The sequence below is a fragment of the Anolis carolinensis genome, unplaced genomic scaffold (assembly GCF_035594765.1).
Source record: "Anolis carolinensis isolate JA03-04 unplaced genomic scaffold, rAnoCar3.1.pri scaffold_11, whole genome shotgun sequence".
Lineage (NCBI taxonomy): Eukaryota > Metazoa > Chordata > Lepidosauria > Squamata > Dactyloidae > Anolis > Anolis carolinensis.
In genome coordinates this window covers 6677861-6701392 of record NW_026943822.1, presented here as the reverse complement: position 1 = coordinate 6701392, position 23532 = coordinate 6677861, and the positions used below count along the sequence as shown (strand labels likewise).

The 23532-nt window shown below is 42.6% G+C and overlaps 1 protein-coding gene across 1 annotated transcript in view; it reads left to right on the top strand.

Moving 5' to 3' along the window:
• Positions 1-11260: 11260 nt before the first annotated feature.
• The window catches only part of rhcg (Rh family C glycoprotein), a 53716-nt gene continuing 41444 nt past the window's right edge, over positions 11261-23532 (top strand). The window contains exon 1 of the mRNA XM_003227052.4: positions 11261-11790. Within this exon, the coding sequence (XP_003227100.2) occupies positions 11583-11790 (208 nt within the window). The 5' untranslated portion in view covers positions 11261-11582. The remainder of the gene's footprint in view (positions 11791-23532) is intronic.

The window sequence follows — 23532 nt, the reverse complement described above, 5'->3', positions numbered from 1 at the left end:
CCGTAAAATGCATAAAAGTGCTTCACAGGACAGAAGAGAAGCTTGAATGACGTGCTGATTTACTCATGGCAGATGAGAGACAATGGCAAACCAACTGTTTGACATTATTCTTCATGCCCTCATACCTGCCACTTGAGGAAGCCCCATCATTATGCTCAATGGTAGAGCCAGCCCTGCTCTATTTCTGAGGAAATCTGTATATTACATTTGCAGTCACAGAATAAGCAGCCAGGTCCATTGAACTCAGTTCTTTTTTATTGAACACTAGCTTGGGGACTTGGCGGTGCTTGGGTTATGAGAAGAAGGCATTGTTTGTTTTGTGATATTAGGTAATATCACTGAAGTTTGGTCCAAATCTGTTATCAGCTGGGTTCAGGGTTCTCTGGATAAGGGTGAATTACAACTCCCAGATCCGAGGTCAATCGCCCCCAAACCAGGCCTGTCTGCACAGTTGTCCATGTTGGGTCTGTGTGCCAGGTTTGGTCCAGATCTGACGTCAGCTGAGTTCAGTGCTTTCTGGATGCAGGTGAACTACAACTCCCAAAATCAAGGTCCAGTCCCCTAAATCCCTGCAGTATGTTCATGGGCTTCTCTGTGCCAAGTTTGGTCCCGGTCCATTGTTGGTGGGGGTCACAGTTTCTCTGGATGTAGGTGAACTATAACTCCCAAAATCAAGGCCCATTCCCCTAAACCCCTGCAGTATGTTCATTTGGTCACAGGGCTTCTCTGTGCCAAATTTGGTCCCAGTCCATTGTCGTTGGGGGTCACAGTATCAGTGAAGGTACTGCAAGTCCCATTATCTGTGGCAAGTTTGGTCCAGATCCATCGTTGGTTGGGCTAACAATGCACTCTGGATGTAGGTCAAGTACAATTCTTGTAAATCATGGTGAATTCTCCCCAAACCTCTCATTCAGTTTCTGATCAATTCCTCTGTTAACTGTGTGTCATAGGAAAGGGTACGAAAGGGTTAAGGATTGAGGTCTGCCACATACATACATACATCTCTGCCACATACACACATACACATTTTTCACTTTTATTATGTGTATAGATGACTTCGTTAGCTTCTTCTATACAGGAGATAATAAAACAATGAATGTTTTCAGCATTTATGTACTTAGTGAAAGCAACCCACTAAATATAAAGTAATGAGAATAAACATCAACAAATAAAAAGGAGAAAAGGTTAATGGTGAACATTAGACTGGGAGGATCAAATGTTTTCTGGCCCAAGAATCATCATTTGAATAAAGTCTGTGTTCTCTTATAGGAAACTTCCATGAGAAGAAGCTCGGAGGCACAGACCATCCTTTCAGAACACTTTCTGGCCAAATGGAGATTGATGCTGTTGTGGAGGTTTTTCATGTATACAAAAATCAATCCAGTTCTCATGAAACAAGTTACTGTTTACTTGCCCATTATATTAATTGTGTTGGAAAGTTTTTCCATTAGCCAGGTGTTCCAAACTCTTTCCCACCAGTTGTTTAGTGTAAGTTCTCTTGATTTCCAACATTTTAGCCATCTCCATTTATGCTTAGCGTGCCTTTGTCATTCCACTTATTTTAATTATTCTGAAGTGTGTCTCATTTCTTCTGCATCTGAGCTGTGCGTGTGATTCCAGGAAATATCCCGGTGAGCTCTTAACCACTAGTCCTATAGGAAATGCAAGACATTGCCTCATACCGGATGAAGTCATTCAACAATCCAGCCCAGGAGTGGACACTGGTGTCCCTCCAGAGGTTTCAGGAGTATATCTCACCATTGACTGTGAGGCCTGGTGCCCAAAACATCTGGGTGGATGTAGCTAAGTGACCGTGACTTTCCAAGATTTCAGGCAGACCGTATTCCAAGCCCTAAGTGGAAATACTGAGGCGTGAATTCATGACCTTCTGCACGCACAACATTGAGCCCCTTTACTAGAACTAAAATGTACCAGATATATGCATCTGAACACACAACTGAGTGGAAACTGGAGCCAAATACAATCAGTTGCCAAGTTACAAACAGGGGTGACACAACAGAGGGAAATCTACCCCTTGGATTTACTCCTGGAAGTGTTATTATCATGAGAAAAAAAGTGTCTCCACTGAAGCTTCATTCCCATTCTTGTTTTCACAAGTCACATTTTTCAAAATCCAATTCTCATACGGACAGAAAGTGAGGTGGAATCTTCTGAGCAGGAGCACAGACAGCAAAGGAAACCCCACGGTGCTATCCAAACCATACATATACATATGCTGTATACATATGTATACTGCCAACCTAACAGTTCGAAAACATGCAAATGTGAGTAGATCAATAGGTACCGCTCCGGCGGGAAGGTAACGGCGCTCCATGCAGTCATGCCGGCCACACGACCTTGGAGGTGTCTACGGACAATGTCGGCTCTTCGGCTTAGAAATGGAGATGAGCACCAACCCCCAGTTGGTCACGACTGGACTTAATGTCAGGAGAAATCTTTACCTTTATATATATGTATATGTGGCTGGTTATGTATCTGTTCCAACTTACATATAAATTCAACTCAAGAAGAAACCTATCTTGTTCGTAGCTTGGGAACTTCCTGTATGTGAAGAATCCATATGCCCATCTGCTGTGCTTGAATAATAATAATAATAATAATCCAGACTGACAAAGTTCTGGAACACAACACACCAGACATCACAGTTGTGGAAAAGAAAAAGGTTTGGATCATTGATGTCGCCATCCCAGGTGACAGTCGCATTGACGAAAAACAACAGGAAAAACTCAGCCGCTATCAGGACCTCAAGATTGAACTTCAAAGACTCTGGCAGAAACCAGTACAGGTGGTCCTGGTGGTGATGGGCACATTGGGTGCCGTGCCCAAAGATCTCAGCCGGCATTTGGAAACAATAGACATTGACAAAATTACAATCTGTCAACTGCAAAAGGCCACCCTGCTGGGATCTGCACGCATCATCCGAAAATACATCACACAGTCCTAGACACTTGGGAAGTGTTCGACTTGTGGTTTTGTGATATGAAACCCAGCATGTCTATCTTGTTTGCTGTGTCATAATAAAATAATAATAATAATAACTACTACTACTACTACTACTACTTTATTTGGTAATCACAATGAAGAAAGGCCTGGCATCTTGTTGGAAATTTATGACCTTGTAAATCAATTTGCAGGTATGAAATTTGCAACTACAACAGCTGTATTCCCAGGAGGTAAGCATCCAAGGTGTGCCACTGAAACCATAGGGCAAATACAGTGAGCAGTTCAGACCTTGAACAACAGTTGCAGTGGTCAATAGTGAAGTTCCCTTAGCACGATGACAGCACAAGGAGATGGGTTAAATGGCCCCACAGAGTCATAGGAACTGATATTACAAAATGCAGCGCATCGGAAAGTTATGGGCACCTTGTGTCCAGCCAAAAAAAAAAGCCAACCTGCCTTTTGTGGTGCCTGCTACAGTGGGAGCCCACTTGCAGAAAAAGACACCTTTTGTGTTGCCTTATTGTGCATCATTGCTATTCTCCATGCTTGCCTGTTTGGTCAGTGAGAGAGGTCCGTCAGAATATAGTCATACATCGCTATAGCCCATGGATTATAGTGGATCTTGTTCCTGAGGATGTTCGTTGTCATACGTTTTCTACCCTCGTTGTGGAGGAAATGAGGGGGAAATAAATCCTATGTTTCATTCATACATTTTGCTAAAGGCTGTTGGCTGTGCAAAAATGTAATAGTACCAGCTGGACATGCTCCAAATGCCTTTCTTGGCTTTGCCTGAAGGCAACATCAACAGTAACATTTGCGCTCTGAGCCGACGCACCGTTGTATCGGGGAAAAACCAAAGAGTAACATTCCCTTCTTCTGAAGTCTCACTTTACAGCCAAAGGCCTCCTTTCACATTCCTTATCAGTACAAAATAGTCACATCTGGCTTGAGCTGTCCTTGGTTTCAAACGCTCCTTTGTTCCTCTAATTTCAAAATGTTGTCATGAATTATGAGCATTGTTTTGTGGAAGGATCGAGGTTGGAAAGACTAACACCTCCCAAGAGACCTTTGAAGGATCTCATGAAAAAAAATGTCCTATAGGTCAAAGCAGAAATCCTCCATCTCACTTTTATGTGTGATCTTAACGCACTGACATTTTGTCCCTTCCCTGTCTTCCTCCAAAATTCCAGTTCTGAAAATGCTGGATTAACCATTCATCCCCAACTTAGAGTATAACTACTATCCATATTTAAATGTATAGACTCACACAGTCACAGAGATGGAAAGGAATCATAGAATCCTAGAGTTGGAAGAGATCTGATGGTCCATCCAGTCCAATCCCTTTCTGCCACGAAACAGGAGATTGCATTCAAAGCTTCCCCGACAATGAGGGGATATAATAATGTGCCTTCCAACTTGGCACATATTTAAACTAAGGCTGTCTCTTAAATATATTTTACTACACCTTTTATTTGTATTAGGGGCTGCGTGTTAAAGTGCTGAGCTGCTGAACTTGCGAACAGAAAGGTCGCAGGTTTGAATCCAGAGACCAGAGTGAGCGTCCGCTGTTAGCCCCAGCTTCTGCCAACCTAACATGCAAATGTGAGTAGATCAATAGGTACCGCTCCGGCAGGAAAGTAACAGCGATCCATGCAGTCATGCCGGCCACATGATCTTGGAGGTGTCTATGGACAACGCCGGCTCTTCGGCTTAGAAATGGAGATGAGCATCAACCCCCAGAGTCGGACACGACTGGACTTCATGTCAGGGGAAACTTTTACCTTTACTTATATTTGTACTAACTTTATCTGCAATCTCTCCCATGTCAGCTCTTTCTAATGTTATTTATTATTTCCTTCTGTGATTGCAAACTGAAAGGAGATTCCAGCTGGGGACCTTCAGCAGCCAGTTCTGCCTGTGAAGCAGGGAAAAGGTAAGAGGCCGGAGCCACTGGGCTGTGGAGGTAGCAGCCTGAGTTGGGCGCTTGCTGGGAAAGGTCCGATGCTGAAGTCTGATAAGAGGGGCAAAGAGAGGGGCCAGTGGGGGGGGGGGGGCAAACACACCGCAAGGTGAGAGTGGCTATGTATCCAGCGTAAAGGACACAGCCTGCTTCTCACATGGTAGCAAAAAAAGTGGGGAATAGTAAGACTCTTTATTTGATTTCCAATGGGGAAAAATAGAATTAAAGTAGCTGTTTATAAATGACCAAGCTTTAGTAGTCTCAATAATATTTATTTATCGATTTATTTGCGACAAGGGGACTCAGGGCGGCTCACAAGTCATATGTACATACAATCTATGTATATAAAAGGGTAATGAAATTTCGGCCTAGGACAAAACAGCAAAACTACACATCCCAGAAACACTAAACTTGCCAGCACAACCCCTCATCCATGCCTCTACGTTCATACAACAAAAAGCTCCAGCTACTCCAGAAAACGGCCAGGCTTTGAGACTGCAAGGCTATTCACTGCTACTCCACCTGGCCAACAAAGGATTCCCATAAGCCACAGCAACGCGTGGCCGGGCAAAGCTAGTATATTATATTATTTATATAGCAAAATATAAGCATTATATATTACTATATTGCACTATAACACTATATTGTAATATTATTAGTAAGATTACATGTAATATAAATATACCGTTATAATAGTATATAATTATTACTATTATTATGGGGCCCCTGGTGGCACAGTGTGTTAAAGCACTGAGCTGCTGAACTTGCGGACCAAAAGGTCCCAGGTTCAAATCCCGGGAGTGGAATGAGCGCCTGATGTTAGCCCCAGCTCCTGCCAACCTAGCAGTTCGAAAACATGCAAATGTGAGTAGATCAATAGGTACCGCTCCAGCGGGAAGGTAACGGCGCTCCATGCAGTCATGCCGGCCAAATGACCTTGGAGATGTCTATGGACAACGCCGGCTCTTCAGCCTAGAAATGGAGATGAGCACCAACCCCCAGTCGGTCACGACTGGACTTAACATCAGCGGAAACCTTTACCTTTACCTTATTATTATTATATTGTATTACATGATAATATTATTAATATTATATACATATACAATATATTATATTATTAGTATAGCACAATAATACTACTCTTTCCAAAGCCGTGCTTTCCAAGGATAAATTAGGATGTGCAAACTTGATGGAAACCTGCACCATTTCTTCTGTTTGGTGGTTCCTTTCCTCTTTTTAGCAATGCACCAGGGCCTCCTTGGTTTGTTAGACTTGGTATTTTGGAGCCAAAGGGCATTCTTTGTGCAACTAGGACTGTGGCACAGCTGGTTAGTAGCCTACTGCAATAAATCACTACTGACTGAGAGGGCATGAGTTCAAAGCCAGCCTGGGTCGGATTGAGCTCCCGACCATTAATAGCCTAGCTTGCTGTTGACCTATGCAGCTCAAAAGACAGTTGTATCTGTCAAGTAGAAAATTTAGGTACCGTTTTATACGGGGAGGCTAAATTAACTAATTTATGACACCATTAAAAACTGCCAGCAGCATGCAGAAAGGAATGAGGAAGTACTACCATCAAGGACTCGGTGTCACAAGTGGACAGTGAAGCAGCAGCTCCTCCTGCGGCCAGAATCGAGCATACCCTCATGAAGCCGGAAGCTGGACACAATTGCCTCTGTGTCTATCTATATGTCACTAGCTGTGCCCGGCCACGTGTTGCTGTGGCAAAGTGGTGGTGGTATTGGTTAAAAATTGTGTAATTTTTATTTGACGCTATTTGCATTTTTTAATTAATTTTATTGTAAATTATATTTTTATTTATTATATTTTATTATTTTCTTGTATTATTTTTAGTTATTTTCTGTTATTATAGTATTTTATTGTATTAATTTTTAGTGTTTTTTATTTATTTTTATTGGGTTGCTAGGAGACCAAGCTGGAGGAGCTTAGCCTTCTAACTGGCAGCAATTGGATAAAAGCAATTCTTCCTCTCTCTCAAATTAGGACTTTATTTTTCTTTTCTTTTTGTTGTATCAACCTAGAGGCGTGGATGATGAGTTGTGTTGTCAAATTTCGAGGTTGGGGGGCCTGTAGTTTTGTTGTTTTGTGGGTCGCCATGATGCCATCACTCTTATATATATATAGATATGTCTAATGGCATTTAATGTTTGTCATGTATATGTGTTCATTGTAATCTGCCCTGAGTCCTTTTTGGGGTGAGAAGCGCGGAATATAAATACTATAAATAAATAAATAAATAAATAAATAAGTCTTAAAGCACCATGCGGAACGATACCAACAAGATCTGTTTCTGTGATATCAACAGAGATTTTGACTCTGAAATCTCAGGACCCCGGACAATCCCGTCCTGGCAATCTTATCTCCCCAACGTTTTCTTATATCTCTGCAAATAAATAATTGCAAGACTGTGTAGTGAAGTCCAAAAAAGAGTGGAAAGAACTAGAAATGTTCCTAGGAAAGCTAGGGCTTTACTTTATTTTCCCCAAAGCAAAAGTTTCTGGATGGAAAGCAGATGGGCTGGTTTGCAATGTCCAGTGCTACACATTGGCAGGGAAGTGTGGGAAAGCTGGGAGAATACCAGGGGCTGCAAAGGGGGACTGAGGAGATACACCGGAGAAGCTGTTTTCCAGTTGGAGAAATCCTGGTACATGCCATTCACCCTCTCCAATGTTGTGTAGCCAATCTACGCAAAACATTTGTAACTCTTGATTAAAATAGTTTCTGCAGACTTCTCAGGGAGGGCTGGAAGGAAGGTGGCAAGGCCAGTCTGCACAAACATCCGTGGCAGAAAATAACCACAACTGACTGGACAGTAGTTGAATCTTTCTTTGGGAATAGCAGTGGGCAGCATCCTCTACCACACCTGAAGCAGGTCCATTTGTGGTCTCTTACAGTGGGAAACTAGGACACAGGGCCAAAAAAAACACACCAGGGTGTGGTCCAGGTAGAATGATGAAGAGACAAACTCGGCTGAAGCAGGTAGTGAGATGCATAGGGAAGGCAGCATTTTGCCCCTTTGCGTCTTCTTCCCTTCACGGAATAAATTGAGTTCAAAATAATTCTGCATTTGGAACTGTGTTGGAACTGTGGTGCAGCATGTTAAAGCACTGAGCTGCTGAATTTGCAGACTGAAAGGTTCCAGGTTCGAATCCAGGGAGCGGAGTGAACACCTGCTGTTAGCCCCAGCTTCTACCAACCTAGCAGTTTGAAAACATGTAAATGTGAGTAGATCAATAGGTACCACTCTGGTGAGAAGGTAAGGGTGCTCCATGCAGTCATGCCGGCCACATGACCTTGGAGGTGTCTGTAGTCAACGCCGGCTCTTCTGCTTAGAAATGGAGATGAGCACCAACCTCCAGAGTCAGACATGACTGGACTTAACGTCAGGGGAAACGCTGTCAATAACATCATGTAATACAGTTTTTATTCCTGGGTTATAAATGTCATTTCCTAATTGGCTCTATCATAAAAACATGGGAAAAGTTTATTAAACTGCAAAAACTTTGTTTTGGGGGACATTATCCTGCCCCTGGTGGCACAGTGTGTTAAAGCGCTGTGCTGAGGAACTTGCAGACCAAAAGGTCCCAGGTTCAAATCCAGGGAGCGGAATGAGCAGCCACTGTTAGCCCCAGCTCCTGCCAACCTACCAGTTCGAAAACATTGCCAGTGTGAGTAGATCAATAGGTACCGCTCTGGCGGGAAAGTAATGGCGTTCCATGTAGTCGTGCCGGCCACATGACCTTGGAGGTGTCTGTGGTCAACGCCGGCTCGTCGGCTTAGAAATGGAGATGAGCACCAACCCCCAGAGTCAGTCACGACTGGACTTAATGTCAGGGGAATCCTTTACCTTTTTTAAGGATGGGTGAGACCTGGCTTAAAAAAGTACAAGTGAAAGGGATTTAGTAGTCTTCGTAGACCACAAGCTGAACATGAGTCAACAGAGTGATGTAGCAACCAAAAAGGCCAATGTGTTTCCTGCAGGTCGGGATCTTTTGTATCTTTACGTGGTTTTATTGTATGTATGCGTAAGTGTGTATGTATTGTATGTTTTACATGTTTTGATATGGTCAAAAGTGACTAATCAATAAAGAATTGTTGTTGTACTCAATGTGTTTCTAGATTGAGGGAAGTCGTAGTCGGCTCTCTTCTGCTTTGCTCGGACCTCACCTTGCATAATACTGTGTGTCCAGTTCTGGGCCCCACAATTCAAGGAGGATACTGGCAAGCTGCAATGTGTCCTGACAAGAGCAACCAGAGTGACCAAAGGTTTGGGAGCCAGGCCCTTTGAGGAGTGGCTTAGGAGTTGGGTGTGTTTAGTTTGGAGAAAAGCCTGAAAGAGGACATGTAGCCACATTTAAACAATTGAAAGGAGGTCATATTGAGGAGAGAGCAGGCTTGTTTTGTGCTTCTCTAAAGACCGGCACTGGGGCCTCTGGTGGCACAGTGTATTAAAGCGCTGAGCTACTGAACTTGCAGACCAAAAGGTTCCAGGTTCAAATCCCGGGAGCGGAATGAGCGGCCGCTGTTAGCTCCAGCTTCTGCCAACCTAGCAGTTTGAAAACATGCCAATGTGAGTAGATCAATAGGGACTGCTCCAGCGGGAAGGTAAGGGCGCTCCATGCAGTCATGCCGGCCACATGACCTTGGAGGTGTCTACGGACAATGCTGGCTCTTCGGCTTAGAAATGGAGATGAGCACCAACCCCCAGAGTCGGTCATGACTGGACTTAACATCAGGGCAAAACCTTTACCTTTACCTTTAAAGACCGGCACATGGAGCGATGGATTCAGGAAAAAAGAGACATCCCCTGAAGATTAGGAAGGCCTTTCCGATGAAAAGGAGTGGTTTGGCAGTGGAATACAGTACAGTCTCACTTATCCAACATAAACAGGCTGACAGAACGTTGAATATTAAACCTATTAAATCCAGGGAAGTCCTGCTCCCCTCTATTCTGCCTTGGTCAGACCACACCTGGAATCACACTGTGTCCAATTTTGGGCACCGCAGTTGAAGGGAGATGTTGACAAGCTGGAAAGCGTCCAGAGGAGGGTGACTAAAATGATTAAGGGTCTGGAGAACATGCCCTATGAGGAGAGGCTTAAAGAGCTGGGCATGTTTAGCCTGCAGAAGAGAAGGCTGAGAGGAGACATGATAGCCATGTACAAATACGTGAAGGGAAGTCATAGGGAGGAGGGAAGGAGCTTGTTTTCTGCTGCCCTGCAGGGTAGGACACGGAACAATGGCTTCAAACTACAGGAAAGGAGATTCCACCTGAACATCAGGAAGAACTTCCTCACTGTGAGAAGGGCTGTTCGGCAGTGGAACTCTCTCCCCCGGGGCCGTGGTGGAGGCTCCTTCCTTGGAGGCTTTTAAGCAGAGGCTGGATGGCCATCTGTCGGGGGTGCTTTGAATGCGATTTCCTGCTTCTTGGCAGGGGGTTGGACTGGATGGCCCATGAGGTCTCTTCCAACTCTACTATTCTATGATTCTATGAACGGCAAATTACGTTATGATTTTACAAATTAAGCACCAAAACATCATGTTTTACAACAAATCGACAGAAAAAGCAGTTCAATGCACGGTAACATTATGTAGTAATTACTGTATTTACTAATTTAGCACCAAACATCGAATTGAAAACATTGAATACAAAAACTTTGACTACTAACAAATAGACTATAAATAAAGATAGAATTGCATAAAATGAACTTTCAGTAACAACATTGTTGGGAATTAAATCTGTAAAAAGTTCAGTCCTTGATGCTTAAAGAAATAGCTGTGGATCCGGGCAGGAGGCTGACTGTGATGGATAATCCAGAACGTTTGATAAGTGAATATAGGATAAGCGAGACTCTACTGTTCCAGGCTGCCTGGGGGTGTGGCTGAATTTCCTTTTGTGGACATTTCTAAGCAGAGGCTGGATGGCCATCTGTTGTGGGTGCTTTGATTGTGTGCTCCTGCCTGGGAAGGGGTCGGATCGTGTGGCCCTTGTAGCCTCTTCCTGCTCTATGAGTCTATTATTCTACGATTGTGTCAAGTGATGTTTTTGGACTCATGCCCGCTTATTCAGATGTCCTCCACCGGCAGGGTCACAGGGACAGGAGGAGGGAAAGTAGGACAAAAGAGGACAAAAGAAACGAGGAACAGGCTGTGACATTTCAGTCCCAATGTATACACTGGATACACCAAGTGTCCTTGTTTTAACTAGGGTACACACTGTAGCTGACTCCAATCAGCACAACATTTGCCTCCTCCAAAGACCTTCCGTCAGCTTGCAGTTTCCTCCGTCAATATAGAATCTGGAGCCTACCTGGCTCTCATGGTGAGCATTGACGCTCTTTGTCATTGGTGATGCCGAGTGCAAGGAATGTATTTGGTTCCTAGTCGGAGTCCACCCTAACACACGGGCCCCACCTCTTTCTTTGTTCCTGGTGTGGGTGAGACAGAGTGCACCGCTCAACCTCAAGGCACTTGTTGCTACTTGTCCTGGAGTGACTATGATGACTGACAAGCCCCATGTCCCGCCCACCTTTCCCCAGATTACATAAAATGAGTGACCGTCCAGTCCCTCAGCAGCCAGGACTTCTGAGCTCAGGCATCTCCTGTCTCCCACCATCTCGCCCTGGACTGGTCAGCAATGGTGAGGACTAACCTGATGGCGAGGAACACCGACATGCGCTGGCGCCTGCCATTGGTTTGCCTCGTCTGGGAGATAGCCATGATCATCCTCTTTGGCATCTTTGTGCGCTTCAACCCTGAATCGGACGCAGCTGGGTGGGAGAAGGAGAAGCATCTAAAAAACATCACCAGCGATGCTGAGAACGACTTCTATTTCAGATACCCATGTGAGTAATACGAGGTTGTTCGGCAATTCGGGACATTGGTCTATTGGCCACGTCTGTAGCGCACCCTTTGTCCAAGCAGTTCAGGTAGTCATACATGTGCAAGCTAGGAGGACATACCTGTTCTCCAGGTATCGTTGGACTGCAGGCATTCTGCTCCCAAGAGTCAGCATGGCCAATGGTGAAGAATGATGAGATTAATCCCCCGATAACAGTGTTCCCTCACTACTTCGCAGTTCACTTTTCGTGGATTCACTGTTTTGCGTTTTTTCAATAAACTCCAAAAGACCAATTTACAATTTACAGCCTAAGGAAGGGAGGAAGGAGAAGCCGAAGGGAGAGAAAAGGAGCCCAAGTGGCAACGGGAGGAGAAAGAGGCAATTTATCAACACACAATTGGTTGATAAAGACTTAAAATAGTGTATAACTACCTAAAATGTATAAATATTAAAATAAATGTAGTGTCCCTACTTCGTGGATTTTCACTTATTGCAGATGGTCCTGGAACCTAACCCCAGCGATAATTGACACTGTACACTCAATAGGAGCAAGAAAGGGGGTAAATGAGGCTCAAGAGGAGACAGGGAGCAATGATATGGTTTTGCCATGAAAATCAATCTTTTCTATATCAGTGTCATTCAATCATTTTGGATTCGAGACTAAACATCTTCCAAACGCCCTGATTTGACAGGGACCGTTTTGATTCGTCCTCTGTCCTTCACTTTTCAGCTGCCTTTACAATGGCCTGGGCTCTCTCTCCCTCCCTGACTTCTCCCCTTTGTTTTCCCCTGGCTTCAGGGTGGATCTATATGGCCATATAATCCAGATTATCAAAGCAGATAATCCACATTATCTGCTCTGAACTGGATTATCTGTCTAAGGTAAAAATAAAGGTTTCCTCTGACGTTAAGTCCAGTCGTGTCCGACTCTGCGGGTTGGCGCTCATCTCCATTTCTAAGCTGAAGAGCCGGCGTTGTCCGTAGACACCTCCAAGGTCATGTGGCCAGCATGACTTCATGGAACGGTGTTACCTTCCTGCCGGGGCGCTACCTATTGATCTACTCACATTTGCATGTTTTCGAACTGCTAGGTTGGCACAGTGTGTTAAAGCACTGAGCTGCTGAACTTGCAGGTCTAAAGGTCCCAGGTTCAAATCCCGGGAGTGGAATGAGCACCCGCTGTTAGCCCCAGCTCCTGCCAACCTAGCAGTTCGAAAACATGCCAATGTAAGTAGATCAATAGGTACCGCTCCGGCGGGAAGGTAAGGGCGCTCCATGCAGTCATGCCGGCCACATGACCTTGTAGGTGTCTACGGACAACGCCGGCTCTTCGGCTTAGAAATGGAGATGAGCACCAACCACCAGAGTCGGTCACGACTGGACTTAATGTCAGGGGAAACCTTTACCTTTACTTTTACCTTAGGTTGGCAGAAGCTGGAGCTAACAGCGGGCGCTCACTCCGCTCCCCTGGATTCAAACCTGCAACCTTTTGGTCTGCAAGTTCAGCAGCTCAGCACTTTAACACACTGCGCCATCGGGGGCTCCGGATTATCTGTGGTGGAGGCTCCTTCTTTGGAGGCTTTTAAACAGAGGCTGGATGGCCATCTGTCAGGGGTGCTTTGAATGCGATTTCCTGCTTCTTGGCAGGGGGTTGGACTGGATGGCCCATGAGGTCTCTTCCAACTCTACTATTCTATGATTCTAACTGGCCCCCAGTTTAAAAAGTTTGCTATGCACTGGGCTTTACAGCTTTTAAGCAGAGGCTGGATGGCCATCTGTTGGGGGTGCTTTGAATGCGATTTCCTGCTTCTTGGCAGAAAGGGGTTGGACTGGATGGCCCATGAGGTCTCTTCCAACTCTACTATTCTATGATTCTATGATCTGTCTACACTGCTTTATAATTCAGTTCAAAGCAGATCATCTGGATTTTATACGGCAGTGTAGAAGGGGCCTCTGTTGTTGCAAGCAGTGTTCAAAGTGCTGGAAGTAGTTTCCATTTAACCGGAGAGAAGGAAGCAGGATTTTGCTCTTCCCAGTAGGCTGAAGCAAAAGCAAACGGCCGCAACCTCTTCTGGTTTGTCTGCTTTTCCTCATCCATAATTTTTGCCATTTTAAAGCAACTCAGATGTTGCTCGGTCAGTGTCACAGACGTCCCCACATTAACCTGTTGATGAAATATTCTTGCAGGACACATATCGACCTGCACTTAACGGCCTCCTCTTTCGAGAGCATTGCTTCGCATCCCATAAAATGTGCTCAACGGTTCCCTCCGAGGCCTCGGCTTCCTCCCCGTCACCCCTCTCTCAAGGGAACATTGCGGACCAGGTGTGTGTCCGCACTCAAGGAGTGGGAGAAGGTTTGGTTCTCTTGCTTCAGGCAACAGGGGCCACACCTATGAATCCCCGGGAAGGAAGAGTTAGGAATTCAGTTTAGAAAGAAATGAGTCTGATGGTACTAAGATCAACACTTTACTCGCTCTTTGTTGTAAAGTAGTTAAATTTGGATACAGTAGCCCAAGGGTCCCCAAACTAAGGCCCGGGGGCCACATACGGCCCATTGAACCCATTTATCCGGCTCTCGTGGTGGTGGCTCCCTCCTCCTCTTTGCTTGTTTATAATGGTATTTTAATTATTATTTAATTAATTATTAATTATTGAGGGGTGCGCTTTTGGTGCACAAAGGCAGAAGGGAGTTGGACTAAATGGCCCAAGCGGTCTCTTCCAACCCTCTTTATTATTATTATTATTATTATTATTATTATTATTATTATTATTATTATTGATTTGCTGGATTTCATATCACAAAATCACAAGTCGAACACTTCCCAAGTGTCTAGGACTGTGTGATTTATTATTATTGTTATTATTATTATTATTATTATTGATTTGCTGGATTTCATATCACAAAATCACAAGTCGAACACTTCCCAAGTGTCTAGGACTGTGTGATTTATTATTATTATTATTATTATTATTATTATTATTATTATTATTATTATTATTATATGACACAGCAAACAAGATAGATATGCTGGATTTCATATCACAAAATCACAAGTCGAACACTTCCCAAGTGTCTAGGACTGTGTGATTTTTATTATTATTATTATTATTATTATTATTATTATTATTATTATTATTATTATATGACACAGCAAACAAGATAGATATGCTGAATTTTGTATCACAAAATCACAAGTCAAACACTTCCCAAGTGTCTATTATTATTATTATTATTATTATTATTATTATTATTATATGACACAGCAAACAAGATAGATATGCTGGATTTCATATCACAAAATCACAAGTCGAACACTTCCCAAGTGTCTAGGACTGTGTGATTTTTATTATTATTATTATTATTATTATTATTATTATTATTATTATTATTATATGACACAGCAAACAAGATAGATATGCTGGATTTCATATCACAAAATCACAAGTCGAACACTTCCCAAATGTCTAGGACTGTGTGATTTATTATTATTATTATTATTATTATTATTATTATTATTATTATATGACACAGCAAACAAGATAGATATGCTGGATTTCATATCACAAAATCACAAGTCGAACACTTCCCAAGTGTCTAGGACTGTGTGATTTTTTATTATTATTATTATTATTATTATTATTATTATTATTATTAATTATTATTATTATTATTAACAACATTGAGGCTGGGTGGCCATCTGTCAGGAGTGCTTTGCTTGTGCTTTTGGTGCACAAAGGTAGAAGGGGGTTGGACTAAATGGCCCAAGGGGTCTCTTCCAACCTTCTTTATTATTTTTTATCATGATTATGATTATTATTAACATTGAGGCTGTATTTGTTCCCGTTTTTTTTTTACTTCAAAATAAGATATGTGCAGTGTGCATGGGAAATTGTTCATAATTAAAAAAAAACCTATAGTCTGGCCCTCCAATGGTCTGAGGGACCGTGAACTGGCCCCCAGTTTAAAAAGTTTGGGGACCCCTGGAGTAGCCTAATTCACCATACATGGAGCTAGAGTGGAGAAAAGGAGGCTGAAATATCAATTTTGATATCTGGTTAAGAGGAAAAAATTTAATGCTCTGAAAAGGCCAGCAACTGTCTCAAAATAGAGTTTCCCTCCACTGAGCAAAAGGCAGTGTGAATGATCACAAAGAGCAAGTACCAGCAATGGAGCAAAGTGGGGCTCACACAAACAGAAGTTGGCTATTGTTTCCTTCTGTTATTTCTTGCTCCTAGCCTCACCTCCAAAACTGCTAGCATTCTGTAAGTAAGGAGAAACAAAGACCTTGAAAAATTACACCTTTGGACTACAACTCCCAAAGCTTTGAGTAGGAAGTCCACATAATATTATAGTAAAGGTAAAGGTTTCCCCTGACGTTAAGTCCAGTCATGTCTGACTCTGGGGGGTGGTGCTCATCTCCATTTCTAAGCCAAAGAGCCGGCGTTGTCCGTAGACACCTCCAAGGTCATGTGGCCATAGGCATGACTGCATGGAGCGCCGTTACCTTCCCGCTGGAGCGGTACCTATTGATCTACTCACATTTGAATGTTTTCGAACTGCTAGGTTGGCAGGAGCTGGAGCTAACAGTGGTTGTTCATGCCGCTCCCGGGATTTGAACCTGGAACCTTTCAGTCTACAAGTTCAGCCGCTCAGTGCTTTAACACACTCTGCCACTGGGGCTCCTTAACATCTATATATATAAAAGAGTGATGGCACGGCAGCGGACAAAACAACAAAACTACAGGCCCCACAACCTCAAAAATTGACAGCACAACCCCTCATCCACGCCTCTAGGTTGATACAACAAAAAGAAAATAAAAATAAAGTCCTAATTAGAGGGAGAGGAATAATTGTTTTTATCCAATTGCTGCCAGTTAGAAGGCTACCTTTACCCTTTACCTTAACTATCACCAATTCCTCAGTACTTTATTTCCCATACCACCATACTTTGCCACTGCAACGCGTGGCCGGGCATAGCTAGTAATATTATATATTACATGAAATATCACTAATAATATTACAGTATAGTGGTATAGTACAATATAGTAATATGTAATGCTAATTTTGTGCTATGCTAATACAGTAGAGTCTCACTTATCCAACACTCACTTATCCAGCGTTCTGGATTATCCAATGCATTTTGTAGTCAATGTTTTCAATGCATTGTGATATTTTGGTGCTAAATTTGTAAATACAGTAATTACTACATAGCATTAATGTGTAATGAACTACTTTTTCTGTCAAATTTCTTGTTAAACATGATGTTTTGGTGCTTAATTTGTAAAATCGTAACCTATTTTGATGTTTAATAGGCTTTTCCTTAATCTCTCCTTATTATCCAACATATTCGCTTATCCAATGTTCTGCTGGCCTGTTTATGTTGGATAAGTGAGACTCTACTGTAATATAATACATTATATGTAAATACTAGCTGTGCCCGGCCACGCGTTGCTGTGGCATTTTCTGGTGGTGTTGGTGAGAAATTGTTGAGGTAGTGGTGGTATTGAATGTCTGTTGTATGGTTGTCTTTATGTTTAGTATGCACACTGAAGTGGATTATATGGCAGTGTGGAGTCAAGATAATCCAGTTCAAAGCAGATAATATAAGATTCTAAATGGGTTTTATAGCTGTGTGGAAGGGCCTTGAGTCTACACTGCCATATAATCCAGTTAAAATCTGATAATCTGTGAAAGAGGCCTAAGTGAGGCCTAACTGTGCCTGTCCCCTGGGCTGAGTAGTTTGCTAGGAGACCAAGTGGGCAGAGCTTAGCCTTCTAACTGGCAGCAATTGGATAAAAACTATTATTCCTCTCCCTGTAATTAGGACTTTATTTTTCTTTTGTTTTTGTTGTATCAACCTAGAGCTGTGAATGATGGGTTGTGTTGTCAAATTTCGAGGTTGGGGGGCCTGCCGTTTTGTTGTTTTGTCCGCTGCCCTGATGCCATCACTCTTTTATATATATAGATTATTTGTAAGACGCTCTCAGTCCCCTTCGGGGTGAGAAGGGCAGGATATAAATGCAGTAAATAAAACAAATAAAATAAATAAATATGTTCTGGGACGGCACTTTTTGTCACCAATTTTCCAACATTAATTGGATGTGAAAGGATAAATTTTGAAGTTAAAATACCCTGCGTGGATCGCTGATATTTTGCCTTGATTTATGTGTCAGGGAACGGTGTCCGTCTGGGTACAGGCAGTTCCCCAGTTACAAACAAGATAGGTTCTGTAGGCTCGTTCTTATGTCAAAAATATACACTGTTTAGCTTTGGATGGCATAGAGAAGGGTGGACAGCACCCCTGTGGTGTTTGTTTTACCTATATATGTCTTCTGGTGAGTCCAACTTCCAGAATCCGCTTCTCAGGGTTAATGGATACTGGGAGGTGTAAAGGGAAGTGGGAGAAACTGGTGCCGTCACCTCGCTGAGGGTCGCATTCCTGATGCTCTGACCCCAAAAGCCCTGGCTCCAGCCGGCCACTGGCTTGGCTTTTCCATCCTTCATCCTTTTCATTTTGCCCATTGCGATGCAAACTGGATCTTGATGTTATTACTTACAATTGGTCAGAGGACAAAGGCTCGCATTCTCCCATGTCCTGAAAATGTGTGGATTCAGCAGAGGTTGCGGCTTTGTTTGGTGATAATAATATCAACACATTTGTTGGTATGAAACCGGGCATAACTTTATTGGTTCCGGATGAAAAGACTTGGCCCGCCAGTGTGGGTCTGGACCCAGACATCTGTCAGTCTGTTGGATGACACGTAAGGTTTGGTTGTTGTGTGTTTGCTGGGCTGCCTGGCCATGTTCCAGAAGCATTCTCTCCTGACGTTTCACCCACATCTATGGCAGGCATCCTCAGAGGTTGTGAGGTCTGTTGGAAACTAGGCAAGTGGGTTTACAGTAGAGTCTCACTTATTTATTTGTTTGTTTATTTCCGATATTTCTACCCTGCCCTTCTCCCCAAGGGGACTCAGGGTGGCTTACACAACTGGCAGGATCACCAGCAGTACATCATAATACAATAAAATAAGAATAAAACACAATAAAATACAATATATAAAAGATTTAACACAGTGCAACACCGAATATATATGCCAATCATCCATCAGACCCTGTGCAATAGCCTTAATCCAATCCATGTCAACGCTGAGTTCATTCAATCACCTTGATTAGCATTAATGGACTTGCCAGCTTCATGTCCTGGCTTATGTCTTGCAAGGCCATTAATGATAATAATAATAATAATAATAATAATAATAATAATCATCATCATCATCATCATCATCATCATCATCATCACCATCATCATCATCATCATCATCATCAAGGTGATTAATTACAACATTCACACTGGCCTCCAACAGACAAGAGTTCTTTCCTCCACCCTGGACCTTCCACAGATATATAAACCTTCCTTGCTTAGTTTCTCCAAATACCTCACAACCTCTGAGGATGCCTGCCATAGATGTGGGCGAAACGTCAGGAGAGAATGCTTCTGGAACATGGCCATATAGCCAGGAAAACACACAACAACCCTACTTACCTAAAGTTTGACAGACTGTAATTAAAAGGGAATGTATGCAGGAGGAAGGCTTTTGAGATGAATCAAAGTCACTCAACTGTCAGCTATGGAACAAAGGTGAGACAGAGCTGATCTTTTCAGGAAACAGGAAAGAAAAACACCAGAAGAGTTTGGCTCTAAATTGCAAAGTAGGATCAGAAAATATTGGGGGAGCTTGTGGACCAGAGGCTGGTGCCCAGACAAGCCTCTCCCTTCTTTCACGAGAACTGATGGCATTTATGACATTTGAATTCCATTTAAGAACAAACCTACAGAACCTATCTGTTGTAACTTGGGGACTGCCTGTAACTTGGGGACAGACTGACAGACAGACGGACAGACAGGAAAAACATTTGGAGCAGTGAATCCATATAAGGGAACATCTCGATAAAATATCACTTATAAAATATTGAAAATATTAGATATCATGAATATGGATAACTTAACACAATGTCTTAAAAGAAATCAAGGCATGCCAAAGAAAGAATATTTAAAATAAGAAAGATGAGAAGTACTCCCAACCATAAAAATAGCATGAACAAATGGGTGGTTATGTTCTTAAAGAAAAGAAATGTATATTTTTATACAAATACAGTAGAGTCTCACTTATCCGACATAAACGGGCCGGCAGAACGTTGGATAAGCGAATATGTTGGATAATAAGGAGGGATTAAGGAAAAGCTTATTACACATCAAATTAGGTTATGATTTTACAAATTAAGCACCAAAACATCATGTTTAACAACAAATTTGACAGAAAAAGTAGTTCCATACACAGCAATGCTATGAAGTAATTACTATATTTATGAATTTAGAACCAAAATATCACGATGTATTGAAAACATTGACTACCAAAATGCGTTGGATAATCCAGAATGTTGGATAAGCAAGTGTTGGATAAGTGAGACTCTACTGTATATGGACATTTTAAACTTTGATGGAGATCGGAAGTTAACAATTTTTTTTAACGCTTTCTTGCTACTTTTATTCCTACTTTATTGTTTATGTTCTCCCACTTTTATTGTAAAAGAAAAATACTTGCGGATTTCTGTATATATATTTTTTGGTTATTTCTTTTTCTTTTATTTTTCTATTTTTAGTTTCTTTTCTAATAAAAATGAATTTTAAAAATATATACAGTAGAGTCTCACTTATCCAACATAAACGGGCTGGCAGAATGTTGGATAAGCGAATATGTTGGACAATAAGGAGGCATTAAGGAAAAGCCTATTAAACATCAAATTAGGTTATGATTTTACAAAGGAAGCACCCAAACATCATGTTAGACAACAAATTTGGCAGAAAAAGTAGTTCTATACACAGTAATGCTATGTAGTAATTACTGTATTTATGAATTTAGCACCAAAATATCACGATGTATTGAAAACATTGACTACAAAAATGCATTGGATAATCCAGAATGTTGGATAAGTGAGTGTTGGATAAGTGAGACTCTGCTGTATATCAAGATCAGAAGATCAGGTGTCCATTTGGCCCATCATTTTCTGGAGTACAACCTCTCTGTTGAGGATCTGAACTTTTAGCTTGCTTGATAAACATTTTTTTCCAGAATGAAAGAAATTGCTTAAAGAAGAATTAGATGGGATATTGACACTTGACAAGTCCTGTAGTCTAAATGTGGATTTAAGAGTACACCCAAAAGAGGGATAAGATTAAGTGCATCAGGAAATCAGCTGACATCAGTTTGACATTGGACCAGAAACCTGACATAGTGTCAATTAATCAGTCTTCAAAAGCACACCAGAAAAAGCCAGGTTTTTACGCTTTTCCTAAAGCTGCCATTCTATACCAGCAACCCCCTCTACAGTCTACAAACGCTGGACAAACCAGGGCATATTTCCAATTGACCACTTTAAAAATCTAAAAGACCTGTATCACTTGGCCCAGCCCTTGTCTTTTCTTATTATTTTATTATTTTACAAATTAAGCACCAAAACATCATGTTTTACAACAAATGGACAGAAAATGTAGTTCAATAAATGATAACGTTATGTAATAGTTAATGTATTTACGAATTTAGCACCAAACCTTCGCAACGTATTGAAAAATTGACTACAAAAACATTGACTACTAAAAGGCAAACTACATTGGATAATACAGAACATTGGATAAGAGAAGGTTGGATAAGTGAGACTCTACTGTAAATAAACTTTTGTGTCTGTGAATACTTGTATATTGGTGTATTACTATATATATACAGTAGAGTCTCACTTATCCAACATAAACGGGACAGCAGAACGTTGGATAAGCGAAAATGTTGGATAATAAGGAGGGATTATAAGGAGCCCTGGTGGCGAAGTATGTTAAAGCACTGAGCTGTTGAACTTGCGGACCAAAAGGTGCCAGGTTCAAATCCCTGGAACAGAATGAGCACCCGCTGTTAGCCCCAGCTCCTGCCAACCTAGCAGTTCGAAAACATGCCAATGTGAGTAGTTCAATAGGTACCGCTCTGGCAGGAAGGTAACAGCGTTCCATGCAGTCATGCCAATGGCCACATGACCTTGGAGGTGTCTACGGACAACACCGGCTCTTTGACTTAGAAATGGAGATGAGCACCAACCCCCAGAGTCACACATGACTGGACTTAACGTCAGGGGAAATCTTTACCTTTACCTAAGGAAAAGCCTATTAAATGTCAAATTACGTTATGATTTTACAAATTTAGCACCTTGATTTACAACAAGTCTGCTAATTGTTTGGGAGTGTGGCTGCACCTGTGTTGTTGTTGGGTGTGTTGGCCTGCTGCAGGTTGCTGCCTAGAGAAGCAGCTGTGGATCTGGGCAGGAAGCAGACTGCGTTGGATAATACAGAACGTTGGATAAGTGAAATCTGGATAAGCGAGACTACTGTACTAAGGAGCCCCCGGTGGCACAGTGGGTTAAAGTGCTGAACTGCTGAACTTGCAGACCAAAAGGTTGCAGGTTCAAATCTGGGGAGCAGAGTGAGTGCCCGCTGTTAGCTCCAGCTTCTGCCAACCTAGCAGTTCGAAAACATGCAAATGTGAGTAGATCAATAGGTACAGCTCCGGCGGGAAGGTAAGAGCGTTCCATGCAGTCATGCCAATGGCCACATGACCTTGGAGGTGTCTACGGACAACGCCAGCTCTTCGGCTTAGAAATGAAGATGAGCACTAACCCTCAGAGTTGGACACGACTGGACTTAACGTCAGGGGAAACTTTTACCTTTACCTTTACTGTTCTACAACTCCCCTTAATAGGAAATGTATTTATTTGCACACATGGGGGGGATGCTGCTCATTTGTGGCCACGTGGCTGAAAATAGTGTGGCGGACAGGAAATGCGGACCACGGACCACCCGCTGACAGGGATAGGAGTTCAGCAAGGGGAAATGTATGGCCAGTTTTATTTATTTATTTTATTTACAGCATTTATATTCCGTTCCTCTCACCCCAAAGGGGACTCAGGGCGGATCACATTACACATATAGGCAAACATTCAATGCCTTTTAACATAGAACAAAGACAAGACAAACATAGGCTCTGAGCGGGCCTCGAACTCATGACCTCCTGGTCAGAGTGATTCATTGCAGTGATTCATTGCAGCTGCTCTCCAGCCTGCGCCACAGCCCGAGCCCAATCTCACCAGAATCTGTGTGGAGTGTGTGGCATTAGCAGGGGTGCTCCAGGGCCAATGCAGGCCAGGAAAATGAGGTGCTAAACAAAAATGTGTTCATTGTTGTCATTGAGCCCATTACCTAGCCCCACTTTCACTAACCCTTTTATATAAGGATCGATGCCCCTTTGCTTCCAGCATAACAGACCATTAACAAGGGCAGAAATGCTCCAAAAAAGAGGACCCAGCCTTTCATGGGCTCGCTCTTCTTTCTTCTAGCTGGGCATCGTGCCACGGTGTGCTAACTGTGCCTTGCCTCATTTCTCAACTGCCACTGTGGGAATGAAGGGGGGCAAACCGTGTTTTTCTGTTCGACACCCCCCCCCCCCAAGTTTTACCAGTCATGCAGGACATTTACAGCCGTGCTGACGCTTTGTTATGAGTCCCAAATGGTTGTGCTTGGGAAAAACATGCACTCTCTAAACACAATGACTCACTTCATTAAACACGGATTTGAGATGAGAATCGGTTGGTTCCATCAGTCCCTGGAAAGCTTTGCTGCCCACTCTCGTGGTAATAATTACATAAC